The following is a 15,919-nucleotide window of genomic DNA, read 5'->3' on the forward strand; positions in this document are numbered from 1 at the left end:
GGGTTCACTTACTTAAATTGTTACTCTATCGTAGTCATCCCAATGCACAAATGTGGATTGCCAATTAGATTACCTCCAGTTTTTTTTTTTTTCATCCTTTAGTATTTCATTATCCTCTCAATGTTATATCATCATCCATAATAATATTGCTATCTTGATTGTATCTTTGATTTAAATGACTCCATCCTAAAAAGCATAAATAGTCCAAATAAATAAAGAAGATTATATGGTCTTTGAACACAAATTACACAATAAGTGAAAAGATTATATCGGGTGTACCCGATACTTGAGACTCCAGTACATGTTTCTACTAGCTTATATTTTCGGAAATGCCAAAATTTTAATTTGATCTCCTTAGTTTGATTTGAATATAGTGGGATTTATTGATGTTAGAAGGTCAGTGTCGAAATAGGATATAATCTTGCAACGGTCTTTCTTCAACTCAATGTGTTTGGATGTTTTATACATTATTATTTATATTATAGAAAAAAAAAACTCAATGTGTTTGGATTATTATTTGGACCAAATATTGGTACCACTTTGAAGCCCTACCATTTAAACTGTCAAACTTAGCCTATTCTTCAACAGCAATCAGTATTTATGATCAAGGGTGTAATACTCATTGTTATGGCTGCCGTTATTGAAAGGGAGCAAACCATATCCCACATCGGAGAATGGACAAGACTTGCAAGTGTATAAATGGGCTACCCCTACTCCATTAGTATGAGGCCTTTTGGGGAGTACCCCAAGAACAAAACCGTGAGGGCTTTGTCCAAAGCGGACAATATCATACTAATGTGGAGTTCGGGTGTGCGCCACCGAGACCCTACAGTGGTATCAGAGCCCTGGTTCAGGGCTGGGCCTGTGTGGCTCGGGGTTCGGTGGTTGCGCTTGCAAGTTCTCCGATGTCTCTGCGTGAGCTCGACCAAGACCTGTGGTGACCGGTGGACCTGTAACATGAGGCACACATGTGGTCTTGGTTTGGGGGGAGGATTGAAAGAGAGCAAACCATATCCCACATCGGAGAATGGACAAGACTTGCAAGTGTATAAATGGGCTACCCCTACTCCATTAGTATGAGGCCTTTTGGAGAGTACCCCGAGAGACAAAACCGTGAGGGCTTTGCCCAAAGCGGACAATATCATACTAATGTGGAGTTCGGGTGTGCGCCACCGAGACCCTACAGTTATATATAATATTAATAATCGAAATATAGTTGGAACTTGGAAGATAACTCTTAATAAAAAAAAAGGATTTATCTTTCCCTCTAATTTTGCATCCTTTCTTTTTCTTGAAAATGTAAAGGTTCATTAACACTATTACTTGGAAACAGTCGTCCTTTTTTCTACTTGTTTTATTTATTTTATGATAGGCCCTGGATTTCCATATCGACGGCCATAATATTCGTCGGTTGAATTGTGGGTTTTGAATTCAAAGAGAAGCTGCTTTGTGAGTGAGAACGTCACTCAATCAACGCCCCAACTCTCTCACATGTTTCCCAACAAATGTACATAATATATCCGTATCATTCAGACATGAATAATGGCTAAGATTCTTGTGATTTGTAGTGCAAAGTCAAAAGAGTGTATGTGTATGTGTTTGTTGGGAATTGATGCATCCTTTGAATATGAACAGAGAGAGAGAAAGATGTCTTAATAATCAATATTGTGTTACGAAATGTGTACTAATTTGGATTAGTATTTAGTAGTATATTCTTTTTTTACCTCATTTTCAATACAAAGGCAAGCCTTTTCTTGGTTGTGGAAAAAGTTCTCTACTGCGTCTCAAGCATAAAAGTTGAATAAGAGTAGAAAACAAAGTATCATGTGTGAATCTTGAATTGCAATTTGCATGTACGGAATGACCAAAATTGGATAACTATTGGTTTGAACCGAAAAAGGATAAAAAGAGAAAAAAATATATTGTGCATGTGTCATACATGCAAAATGATTAATTGTTTTCAAGAAAGATTGTGTACCAACACACGGATCTCAAGCCATGAATGTGGTTTTGGGGCCTATTTTACTTTGATTATTAGGAGTATCTTTACTTCTGTCAAATTGTGGTGGTATGATTTTGATGATTAAATTCCTCTCATAAAAGCAAATCTCCCTAAATCTCTTGAAATCCAATATACAGTGAGCAATCCCTTTCTTTTTGTCACTCTCAAAGGAAAATAAAAGGGATGTTTTATTCCTTAGAGAACAAGTCTACATTATACATCCAAATGGATAAGCATTAACATTCTAGTGGACATAAGTGAAAACCACCTAATGCATCAAAATACGCACATGCACATACAACAATTAATTAATTCAGCACTTGTAGAAATAAAGGCTATATAATAGAGAAAGGAAAACCTTTGTTAAAATTTCAATCAATAAATAAGTTATGCACATACTAAAACTTTACTACAGTATGTTCATATTCCTATGTACAAATTAAAAAGCACTATATATGACTTCTACAAAATGGAGATATACAATAAGGTTCACTAATTTTACAAAGCAAAGATGAGGTTGAGAGAATTAGAGAAAATTGTGAGACCACTCAATTGTTTATTTTCTTTTACAGGCATGAGAGATTTTGTTGGGTCAGAGAATTTTCTGCAAGGATTATACGCAATAAAGCATAATCTTTCTTGTATTTTCTGCCAATGCTTATGTCAATTCATAATATCCAGCAATTTCACAATTTTCTTGCAAGTCAACATTGAAATCAAGAATTGAATTTCTGTGTCTTGGGACAGTCCTACCTATGGAGTGGAGTATATAACACTTGAAGGAAATATGTTTTCTTGCCTGTTTTTTTACTTCGAATTAATCAGCAAGTTGTATCCACTTTGCCTTGTTTTTGTCTGTGCAACTTGTAAGATAGTACAAGTACTAACTTATTGTATATGTGGTTATTGGTATTGCATGACTTTTGAATATAACTACTCAACTTGTTTCTGAATATAAATTGTGTTTTGTCATGGAAATTTTATCTACAAAGCTCATATATTAATTTTTAAAGTTGATTCGACTAAACTCAAAACTGACTAATATCATCAAATATGACTTCATTTGTTGGTCTCTATAATCGATAATCGTATTAATAGTCAACTTGTATCATCAACCCAAGAATTATCTTTAAAATAAATCGTACTTAATTACTGTATTTCGTTCATATTTATCCAAAGCTTATTTTACACATGTTCAACCGTCAACGTAGAGTAGAGGGGACCTGATACTCCCATAAAATCAGAAAAACATTTGTCTTTAATTTAAAACACACAAGTCCATTTCATATCATTTATAATCTCGTTTTGATTTTTCGAATCTTCAGTTACAAGATTAAAAATTTGGATTTCGAGAATTTTAATTAATCCCGGATATTTTGGTACTTGACTGCCACATTTTTTAATGGGATATTGGTCCCTAAATTCATAAATTTTTGGCCAAATTTTGATATTGTGCACGAACTTTAAAATTAGTCTAATATATTACAAACTTTACATTTTGTTTGTTATTTCCCATCTCAAATCAAATAAAATATCTTCGGAGAAAAACCAATTCTACATAGGCAACCGAGAAATATTTACGATATTTTAGACAACTTTTAAAGTTCTTGGTAAGTATGATAAAAGCCACGTAAAAACTATGTTGATCTAATAGTGCCAAGTAAGATAAAAAAAAAATCCATGTAAATTAGTCGGATATAGTGATTTAACTGTCATGAGAAATAACAAATAGAAATAAAGTTTGTGATATTTTAGACCAATTTTAAAATCAGCATGAGATTTTATGCAATGTAATTTTATCAGTTAAAGAAAAGATAGTAAAGTAAGAGGAAAAAGTAGAGATAAAATTATTTCTAATCTAGGAAACGTTTCAATTTTAATGAGATAATTTAAAAATCCACTTTATTTTTAATGGGGCATTGAGAATATATTTTTACGCGATGGAATGAGTAATTAACTACTAACAAGAGTATATTTTACCCTTGTACTGAAAAAAGAGTTCGATATATTCTTAATGCAAACTAGATAAGAATTCAGATTCACGAATCACTACTAACTACACAATAGGAAGGTTCTTGTTATTTTAAAATATCAGTGGAGAATTGGTCGTTTCAAAGTCATTCCATAAATCATTTCTTCAAATCCAACATCAAACTTTTCTTACAAACCTGTATACACTTTTTAATTGTTTGATCACATTTTCACCAATGACGTGCCTATGCGAAAACCACTAACATTGAGCTAAAAACAAATGAAAAGATCGAATTTTGCTTAAATAAGTTAAGCAAACGTATCAAATGCATGTTATAATAAGAAATATTTCATTGTTGGAGGAGGCATATCCAAATATATAAGACTCAAATTGATGATCCTTTTACCTAATTAATGACATCAAGGCTGCTATAAATTAGCATTTCAGATTCTTAATCTTCATTTTTTATAAATACTAGAAATTTTTGAATTGATATGAGTTTAATGCATAAATAATAAAGTAAAAGAGATAAAAAAGTAATTAAAATATTATTAGTGGAGAATGAATCTCACTTTATTTGAAAGAAAGAAAAAATCTAAAATAGAAAGTTTCTATTTATAATGGACAAAATCGAAACAATTTCGAATAAAAATATGAGACATATATATACTCCCTCCGTCCCCAAAGAGTATGAATTTTAATAAATAAGGGGAAAAATAAGAGATGGAGAAAGGGTAGTGGACATAATGTTCGTAGAGATTGGGATCCATATTATTATAACAGTATAAGTGTTAATAGTAATAGTATAAGTTGTAAATGAAATGATGTGTAAGGGTAGTATATTGTTTAAATTTTTCAAAATTAGAAAGGAAATAGTTCATACTCTTTGGGGACGGAGTGAGTACTCCCTCCGTTCCATAGTAATGGAGGCGAAACTTTTCGGCATGGAGATTAAGAAAAAATATGTTAGGTGAGTTAAGTAAAGAGAGAATAAAGTGGAAAATGAAAAAGATAGAGAGATGAAGAGAGAAAAAAGTAAGAGAGAGTAAAGTAGGTGTGGAAAAATGTGTTTTTTTTACTAGAAAGGGAAATGACTCTATTACTATGGAACGTACCAAAATGGCAAAATGACTCTATTACTATGGAACGGAGAGAGTATTATACAGTATAAAAAATTAAAGATTATATGGCTAAATCATGCCCTAGAGTCCCACTATAGCTAATCCACGCCTTATTGTCGAACCGCAACACCATACCAATTAGGGTTTTTAGATCTAGTTTTTTATGGATGAGATGCGCAAATTTATAAATTATTTTCGTCTTCATCACGAGCCTATTTTAGTTCATCCTAGGACAAATAAGTCATACTAACATATTACGAAGATTTAACTTCATTCCAGAAAATATTACTTCATTCCAGTAGGTTTTTACTTCATTCCGATAGGATTATTACTTTATTCCAGTATGCAAAGGCGATTTCGCCATCGCATACTGTTCTCTCTCTACAATGTCTATCACTACCGCCACGGTGCTGAAAAAAATGGAATGATAGCCTAATTGAATGGTGTAATAAGCATATGGAATGATGTAATAAACTATTTGAATGAAGTATGTGTAGAAACATTTGGAGTCCTACTAGAATGAAGTAAAAAAATATTTTCCAATGAAGTAATAACGTTTCTGAATGAAGTAATATACCTACTGGAATAAATTACATTTTTAAAAGTGAATAAAGTAAAAACCTAAGTCAATGAATTAGAATGAAGCATGTGTTGAATCATTTCAAAACCTGCTGGAAGTATGAAAAAACATACTGGTAGTTTCAAGGTATTATGTACCGAAATGAAGTAATAAACCAATACAATGAAGTATAACGAGCTTGTAATGAAGACCGAAATAATTTACACAGCAGCGCATCTCATAAAAAAACTAGATCTAATAACCCAAATTTGATCTTTAGTTCAGTATTTAAAATTAATTCGACATTTAGTACAACTCTCGTGCCTATGTATAATTGACTTATACTTTTTAAAATCTAACTTCAATCAATAATTTCACACTTTAAAAAATGTAAGTGTTGGTAAATTTAATTCTTGATAACTATGAATAATCAAAGCCTTAATGCTGAAGAAGAGTTGTGGATAAAGACAATTTTATTGCAGCATGGGCACCATAGTGATGTTCCTTTAATCTAGAAAGAATTGATAATATCCATTTCTTATATTTATTTGGTAAAACATGAAAAAAGTATTCGATTCAAATGGAGAAATATGTCTATCAAACAAGTGCTTTCTAGTAAGTGGTTTCGAAAATTGTTTGTTTAGTTTTATATCGCTACCTTTTTTTCGTTTCCTTGCTTAGTTAGTAAGTATATACACACACACACACACACTATTTTCAATCAGATTACCCTTTTATATGGATAAGTTAAATCAGTCAGTAATTGCTTTTTTCCATAAAATATATTAGCCGTCTTAATTAATTTAAAATATTCGATTTTACTCATCAAATATATTGGGCGTCTTTTTTGCATGTTAATTAATTTAAAATATTCGATTTTACTATAAGAAATGTAACACTATTACCATTTATAAGATTGTAGATATATGTGAACTATCAATTGGTCTTAATATACATAAAAAGTGATTTAAGGTAAAAAACGACCATAGCGGATTCTGCCATGCTACCCATTACCATCCACAGTGAAAAAAAAAGGCTTGGACGTGCGTGGAGGAGCGTGCGTCTCATTGTGGACGCCTAGGACGGGTTCGGCAAGGGAGGGAGGGGCGTCTGAGCACACGTCTCATCGTGGACGCCTAGGACAGGCTCCACAAGGGAGGGAGGGGTGACTAAGGCTGGGTAAAATTACGAAACACCGGCCTTATCATATTGAAAAAGTATGAAAATATCGAATTTTCAGTACGGTATGATACCTTACCAAAAGATTTCGGTAAGATAACGATATGAATTTTCATATACCGCGGTTGACCGTGGCATACCGAAATTCAGTATACACAGTAAATTAAAGTATATATCGTAAAATATAAATATAATTATGAATAAAATATACTACCTCCGTCCACCAAAATTTGTCCCACTTTGACCTGACATGGGTTTTAAGAAATGTAATGGAAAGTGAGTTGAAAAAGTTAGTGGATTGTGGGTCCTACTTTTATATATTAGTTTTATAATAAAATGTGAGTAGGAATGAGTTAGTGGAATATGAGGTCCACTACCAAAAATGGTAAAAGTGAAATGAGACAAATTTTGGGGGACAGACGGAAATGGAAATGTGGGACAGATTTTGGTGGACGAAGATAGTATTTAATATATTATATAATAATAAAATATAAATAATATTTTGAAAACTCAAATATTCTATTTTCATTGATGTTGAAAGTCAGGTATACCGCAAAAGACGGTATACCGAACTTCAGTATGGTATACCGAAATTGAGGTACGATATCGGTATGAAAATTCGTCATATTGAAGTTCGGTATACTGAAATTTTGGTAAGGTAAAGGTATGAGTTTTTCGCATACCAAATTTATGATAAGGTATATGGTATGATGGTTTCGAGTCAGGTATACCGCAAAAATACGATATATCATACTTCGATATGGTATACTGAAAATGAGGTACAGTATCAGTATGAAAATTCGCCATACTGAAGTTTGGTATACCGAAAATTTTGGTAAGGTAAATATATGATTTTTTCGCATACCAAATTTTTGGTAAGGTATATGGTATGATGGTTTCAGTAAGGTATACCGTATCTATCCAACTCTAGGGGCGACTGAGGCAAAGCCTTGTGACCAGCGACGCGGGCACTTCGTGCCACCCGTTGTGAATGAGACGACGTCGCTTGATGGAAGGGTGGGTGATTAATTTTTTTACGAATTCAGAACTCTGTAAATATAACCACAATTCACATTCATCAATGACCACTCACAAAATTTATCTTTCTAGAAAAATGGATCCTATGCCAGACGAGAATACCCTCGATTGTGCAATGAAAATCACCATGGAGGACATGCCTACATTCCAAATGGAAATAGAGAGCGAGATTGCTTGTTACACAACGCTTGATTCTACGAGTATACCATGACCGCAAAGGTATATTCATTGAGACTGCTAGGACGCCGCTCCCGACCTATTTCATGATTTGTTTCTCCAAGGAACCTAGATGGTTGAGCAGGTGTTCCCCCACCATTGCCAAATGCAACAGTTATTATTTCTATGCATCGCAAATACACTCGTTTCTCGTAATGGGTACTACCTTCAATGCCCTGATGGATTTGGACAAGAAGGCCTATCGACACTGCAGAAATGCACAATGGCGCTAAGACAACTTGCATACGACAACACTGCAGATATGTTGGACGAGTATTTCCATGTTGCCAACAAAACAAGTTGAAAGTGCTTGACTAAGTTTCGTCGGGGTGATTGATGCTTTTCAAGATACTTATTTGAAAAGGTCAACCACCAACGACGCCCTGATGTCAGTTAACATGCACGAGCATGTTCATGTCCCGAAATGCTTGGCGATATTGGTTGTATGTACTTAGAGAGGAAGAATTATCTTGTCGAATTATAACAAGGGTGCTAGAGGCAGTTGTCGACCAACATTTGTGAATCTGACATGCATACTTTGGAGTCGCTGCCCTGCAGGGTCCAACAATGACCTCAATGCGTTAAACGAGTCACTTCTGTTCAATTATTTGGCTGATGTGATCCATCCATATGGCATGTGTTCATGAAGATGATAGTATGTCTGACAACTAAGAAAGGCATGGAGCGTGCATTAAAAGCCCCATCAGAGCTAGATGGATCGTGCCTACATGCATAGACAAAACCAGCGTTTTGCAAGGTGGGGCAAATGCCCCCTCACCTAACTCGCCCTTCTAACTTTTGCTCCCTCTATCCCTAAAAAATATAAACATTTGGTTCGGCACGATCGTTCGGGCGCGGACGATGGTTAAGCCATCGTCCGGGACGCCACAGTGGCGGACGATGCATCGTCCGTCGCATCGTCCGCCCCACTGTGGATGCTCTTAAAACCCGTGCCGGAATGGAATGTGACTCCTATTCGCGGATGGAGGGAGTATAAAGTATTGTTAGTTGATAATGAGTCTCACCTCACTAGAGAGAAAAAAAAATTTCAAAATTAGAATGTTCATGCTTTTCAAAAATGAACTAAAAAAAAGAGTTTATACTTTTTTAGGGACAGAGAGTACTAATTTTCTAATATATATTAAATTATTTACTAAATGCCACCTATTAAATTCTTGAAATTACTCCTCCGTCCCAAGGTATTAGACCAACTTTCCTTTTTGGGATGTCCCAACATATTAGACTCATTTTCTTTTTTAGCAAAAAACATCTATCTTATTTTATTCTCCATCTACTTTTTTCTCTCTTCTCTCCCCTACTTTTTCCATCTCTCATACTTTACTCTCTCCACTTTAACTATTTAAATATTAATTCCTTAAATCATGTGCCCAAAAGAAATGAGTTTAATACTCCGGAACGGAGTGAGTATTATATACTGTCCGTCCTAACCTGTATCTGTAAAGGCAATACAGTCAAACAGAATAATTTCGCACCACACGTAGCAATTGAATATTCTTCTTGCTACTACTCAAAGAGAAATTATTGTCTATGAAATTAGTTTTTATTGTTAAAATTTTTCCATATAAATTTTCACGACATAATGAATTATCAATTATCGAAGAAAGTTAGCCAGACTTAATGACATCACTGGTCTGTGATTATTAATTATTTACAGTAACGCTTGAAATATTAAAAAGAGTCGTGATGGTGACTTGTGATTAAAGTCTACTGGAGTAACATTCTTAATATAAAAATAATTATGTGTATTCCATTTTGTGTTAGGTGGGCGGATGCCACCTATTTTTACAGGAATCTTGGAAGATTATTTTGTCTCCAGAAACATTTGAGGCAATTAGACAAATCTAATATTTTTTCCACTATAAAACGGGCCTACATCTCTTGAAATATCAAAGTTTCATGCATCATTAAACTCATTAAGTTATTAACCAAGCTAATTACGCTCCCGCAATTCTGGAATTAATTAACACTTTAATCAGTCGACTAGTCACTCTAGATTTTTTTGCTATAAAAAAATTATGTTGCCGAAAAAGGAATAAATTGAGTTTTTATTTTTTATGTCGTACGTAGACTTAATGATTTTGACAATAATTTATGAGATTTAACGTGCACTACGTGTCTCGACTAATCTATGTGTCTGTGTCGGCTTGAATAAGAAAAATATAATCGATTGTATTTTAATGGAAACGAACATAAATCATGCTCCGCTAATATAGAATTTGAAATAAAGACCAAAAAAAGTTGTGATGGAGACTCAATTAGCTTAAATAAGGATAATGTCTAGGAATAAAATATTTGGACTTTTAAGCTCATTTTGCATCCTAAATTGACAGATTTCCCCGACAAAAAAATAAAATAAAATAAAATATGTATAAAGTTCCAAACGTTAAGGATCAGACTGAGGAAAGTTTCACTATTTGGCTTGATCATGTGTATTTGCAATAAAGTTGTCACACTCAAATTTCAGTCACGTTAAATGAGTGTTTATCAAGAAATTGTCTCATTTGAATATTATCTGTTAACATAAATAACAAGAAAATTCAATTAATTTTTAGCGGGTTGAATAAGTAAATTCGTGATTAGTAGTAGTTGTTATGAAGTTAGGAGTACATAATTTCTTTTAGATACGTCTAATTAACGTACATAATTCCTTTGAGAAAAAAATGTACATCTACATACTATATAGTACATTTCGTAGTTCGTTTTGTACTTTTGTTTGTATAGTCCATAATTAACATGCAATTATCTTGTTTACTCCATATTAGTTTTTCATAGAATCAAGTAGATCCCTAGTGTGAACTCATGATCAAGCCAAATAGTGTAATGAAAGAAATTTATCTATTAAATGGGAAAAATTGAGGTAATCGAATAAGCGACTTAGGGAGAACTAGAATATGGCAATGCTTTTCAAAGCCTATGTAATGGAGGAAATTAAAACTGTCATTTGTTTAATAATGAGAATAAACACTTGTATAAGTAATTGAGGTCAATCTCCTTTTGTTGTGAAAGCGACATCTTTTACTCCCTCCGTCTACGAATAGGAGTCCCGTTTTTCCATTTTGGTCCGTCCACAAATAGGAGTCTCGGTTCATAATTACCATAAATAGTAAAAAGACCCCACATTCCACTAACTCATTCCACTCACATATCATTTAAAACTAATATATACAAGTGAGACTCATATTCCACTAACTTTCTTCAACTCACTTTTCCTAACATTTCTTAAAACCCGTGCCGGATAGAAATGGGACTCCTATTCGTGGACGGAGGGAGTATAACTTAATATTCCATTCGTACCATTAAAATAAATATATTATTTTGGATATGAAATTTAAGAAAATAGACAAATAGTTTGATTAGTTAAATGGAGAGATAAAGAGAATAAAGTAGATTTAAATAAATAATATAGTACTCTCTCTGACCGCGAATACGAGTCCCGTTTTTTCATTTTGATTCATCTACGAATAAGAGTGTCGGTTCATAATTACTATAAATGGTAAAGAAGCCCCACATTCTACTAAGTCATTCTACTCATCATTTAAAACTATATACAAGTGGGACCCGATTCCACTAACTTTCATCCACCTACTTTTCTTAATATTTATTAAAACTCGTGCCGAAAAAAAATAGGAGGGAGAATCAATTTTAACGGGAGTATCGATTTTAAGGTGGAGCTTTTAAATCAATTTAATCTATGTTAATAAAAAAACTTATGAACATCTAGTCATTGGTCAAAAGCTATTGATGGTTCAGTAATTAAATTTGTACGTAAAAATTGATGTAGTTCCCGTTATAATCATTCGAATAATACGTTAATTGCCAGAGGCAGGGTGGTAAAAACATGCTAGTTAGGATAGAAATGGATCCAACAAAACTAAAATTTGTAGATCCAAAAAAAATTATAGTAGGACTATTAAGAAGTTGCGACCCAAAGTGTAGAAGGTTTCCAACTACAGCACAATGCTTTGGTTTCATGGCTGCCCCCATCTTTGCACCTACTAAACCTCTGAAATTTTTTCTCCAATAAATTCATATCCACACCCGACTCCGATTCTGATTCCGATTCCGATTCCGATTCCAATTCCGATTCTGATTCTGATTCAAATTCATTTCCAGGCTCCTCAATCTCTTCCTCTTCGGCGGCGGCGGTGGTGAAGCAGAGCTTGAGGCGGCCGTCGCTCCTCTCGGCGTGCAGGTAGGAGTTTCTGAAAGGCCCCTCGACCGCGTCGATGATGAGGCGGCCGCCTTCTCTGTGGCGGCGCACCTGCAGCGAGCTGGCGCCGCTCATTGTGGTGAGCGGCGGCGGAAATTCATTGATTTTCCGGCAGTATTTGGGCGAAGATTTCTGGTGTTCGCAATGGCGGAGTGAGAAGGTTGGGTGATCGTCGGAGGCGGAGAAAACGGTGGCGCAGTCGGAGAAGGTGTCGTAGCCGGATTCGCTCCCCAAATTCTCGGTGCATAGCTGTAGGGATTTAGGGCTGAGTTTGGAATTGTAGGATAAAGGGTGAGTGTAGTAGGATTCTTTATTGAGGAATGATGATTGTTGAGAGTTGTTTTGGAGAAATCCCCAGCTTCCGACAGAGTCATCGCCGGCGCCGACTCTGAGTTTTAGGGTGGTGGTGGTCTCGGTGACGAAATTCTGCTGGCATACTATTGTGGACATGGTGTTGATTTTGCAGAGAGAGAAAAAAGAGTTGGAAGTTTGAGGTGTTGTTTTCTTGAAATTTTATTTGTACAGAAGTTGAGTTGAGAGGATTTGCAAATATGGGTGGCTATTTATAGTGTCCAAGAACTTGTGAGTGTGCTGTGTGGGAGCTCTGCTTTTTGCACATCTTGAATTATTAAATTGTGGAGTACTCCTACTTATTTTCTGTCACTCAATTAACATATACACTATGACTTTGCTTTATAATTGATTCATATTCCACATTCTTTTTTAGCTTTGACTTGGCCTAGCTCCATTTGAAATGAAGTACTACTATTAAATCAGAATAAATGGAATCCATTAATTTTTGGAGTCACCAGTGTTTTATCTATTTCAATGCTTAAATAGTCATAAAATGCATTTATAAGATATTTCGCACTATTTTTTTACGCTTTATGTGGGAGGTTTATTTAAAAGAGTGCATGCTTTTGATTTTGTTTCGATGGAATCAAACTTCATAATTTTTATTAACTTCAGAAATTAACTATAGTACTTTTCAAAGTTTGTGTTGATTACTGATCATTAGTAATACTCCTATATAATCTGTTGGATAGATAATGAGGTGACGTTAAATTAGAGGAATCATCAGATGAAAATCAAGGGTGATAAACATAGACAATAAAACAAATCCTTAATGTTAGTAAAGGTGAATCCTACTTTTATATATTAATTTTATTTTAAAATATAAAGTTACTGGAATGTGTGATCTATTATAAAAAGTATTAGAAAAAAAAAAGAGAGCAAATACTATGACATTTATTGGTGGACGAAATGGCAAAATAAGATTTATTGATAGATGAAGAGAATATAGGATTAATTTCGGTGGAAAGAGAGAGTATATTATATTAATTTCTCATTTATAAATGACAGAGATGTTCTATTACAGACATAACAACAACAATCTTATTTTAATGAAAACACAATACGGGATAGCTATATGATGTCTGTCTCCAAAGGAGGAATGTTAAAAGTATGGTGTTCAAAAGACAGCTCAATATATAGATCCATAAACTAGTACTCCATATAAGAAGACACGTTTTTGACCGAATTTCTTTTTTATTTTTATTTTTATTTTTATTTTTATTTTTATCATCAATACAATAATTATGCAGCGAATGAGGCTTTTTACAAAATAAAACTAAATTTCAGCTCTATAATAATGGAAGTCAAAATCCATTTTGGATGCAATTACTCGCAGCCCATAAGTATTGAAAGGTCGGAATTTACGTAAATGGACATTATTCATGCCCTCTGCCACCTTGAATTGACACTATTGACCCCTATCCGCCCAGCCTGTATCGAAATCGATATTTTATCTCTGTTGGATGTCCATATTTAGAGATAATTAATCTCTTTTAGTTTAGATAGGAAATTTTAAGTTAAGTTTTATTTTTTGCATTATGCTACCTACCAAAAATTATTGAGGGCGGATATGTCATTTCACATAAGCGTGTTGGGCTTAAGTTCAAAATGGACTCGTGACTAAGTATGTCATGGGGTTACTCTGAATTTAAAATGATGGGAGTATGATAATTGTATAAATATATATGTAGATTTAATCATATTTTATGGCATGATTTTTTAATCAGGTTTCAAAAATGGCATGGCTTTTAACCAACGTAAAAATCAACTGATTGACTTTTAAAATGATACACCACTGTAGTGATTTTCTAGTACTATTTGAGGCATCTACAGTAGGACGGATGTCGCGGACATTCCGACGGATTTCCCGAAAACATCTTCTGCCACGTTATAAGGACCACCCACTGTACTGCCATGTCATAAGAACATCCCACTGTACAATGACGGACATCTCGACAGACATCCACAATAATAAAAATTCACAAATATGCAATTTACGGAATTAAAATTTCGACACAAATACGGGGAAAATGCAACGATTTTATTTAAAAGAGTGAACTACGTAAATGGTACCTGATCTTTCACTTTCGCACGTAAATGGTACATGATCTTTATTTTATATCGTTTTTGTTACCTATAACTCACATTTTTGGTACCTGATGCAATTTTCACTCCAAAATGTCCTCCATACAAATACATTTTTCCATTTGTGTCATTAAAATTATTTTGGACATATACAAAACTAAATACCAAAAGTGATATTATAATATATTCTCTCATTCTTCTCACTCTTTATACTATTATTATTAATCATTTTTTTAATATCATTCAAATATACTTAATTATAATTATAGTTATAATTACAATTAATTATTATTATAATATTATTGTTATAATACTAAAATTAATTAATAAATAATTATAGTATAATTATTTAAATTATGAATCAAGCAATATTATATTATTATTATTATTATTATTATTATTTTATATTAAATATAATCTTGATAAAAATTTAAAATTGTGAATTGTATTCATAATGATATTAAGAGTTGAGTACTTTTAGTTACGTTTTTCAACCCTAAAATGAGTATAAAATAATTTAATAAAAAATATTTAATTGATTTAATTATTTTAAATAATTAATTTAATTAGGTGTTTTGTTCTTGATTTATATTATGAATGCAATTAGATGTATGTGTAAAACACTAAAAAGAAAGAAGAAAAAAAGAGAAAAGAAAAAAGAGGAAACATAAACTAAGGAGAAAAAGAAAGAAGAAAATTAGATAAAATACTAAAAAGAAAGAAGAAAATGAAGAAAAAAGAAAGAAGAAACTAAAGAAAGAAAAAAATAATCACATATTTACTACTCTATTTAATTGAACTTTCCAAAAATATCCTCCATAACAAAAAAATCACATGTTTGGTACCTAGGGTTATTTTTGTCACTGGATACCAAAAACGATATAAAATAAAGACCAGGTACCATTTGCGTGTGAAAGTGAAAGATCAGGTACCATTTATGTAGTTCACTTATTTTAAAAAAAGCATAATATTTAAATTAAAAAAAATCATCCCAAACCAAAAAACGATTCAAACAAAATACATGTTATGCCTTGAATCTCTATAGTTTGCCCCCGGCCCGACGGTATGATATGTTTTTTGTTTTAGTCCTTCATTTTCAACGACAATACATTTGTTAGAGTTTTTTAAAAAAATCGTATATATAGAGTTTGCAACGAGCCGT

The 15,919-nt window shown here is 33.2% G+C and overlaps 1 protein-coding gene across 1 annotated transcript; it reads right to left on the reverse strand.

Annotated features, from left to right (window-relative positions):
• Positions 1-11,866: 11,866 nt before the first annotated feature.
• Positions 11,867-12,835, reverse strand: LOC125196704 (protein FANTASTIC FOUR 4-like). Its single transcript, XM_048095315.1, has one exon. The coding sequence runs from the start codon at positions 12,766-12,768 to the stop codon at positions 12,019-12,021; it is 750 nt and encodes a 249-aa protein (XP_047951272.1). The 5' UTR covers positions 12,769-12,835; the 3' UTR covers positions 11,867-12,018.
• Positions 12,836-15,919: the final 3,084 nt, after the last annotated feature.

Source organism: Salvia hispanica, chromosome 6 (assembly GCF_023119035.1).
Source record: "Salvia hispanica cultivar TCC Black 2014 chromosome 6, UniMelb_Shisp_WGS_1.0, whole genome shotgun sequence".
In the NCBI taxonomy this organism is placed as follows: domain Eukaryota; kingdom Viridiplantae; phylum Streptophyta; class Magnoliopsida; order Lamiales; family Lamiaceae; genus Salvia; species Salvia hispanica.

What these genes read in the sequence shown, in the direction of transcription:
- LOC125196704 (XM_048095315.1), bottom strand. Translation starts at nt 12,768, where the DNA reads ATGTCCACAATAGTATGCCAGCAGAATTTCGTCACCGAGACCACCACC.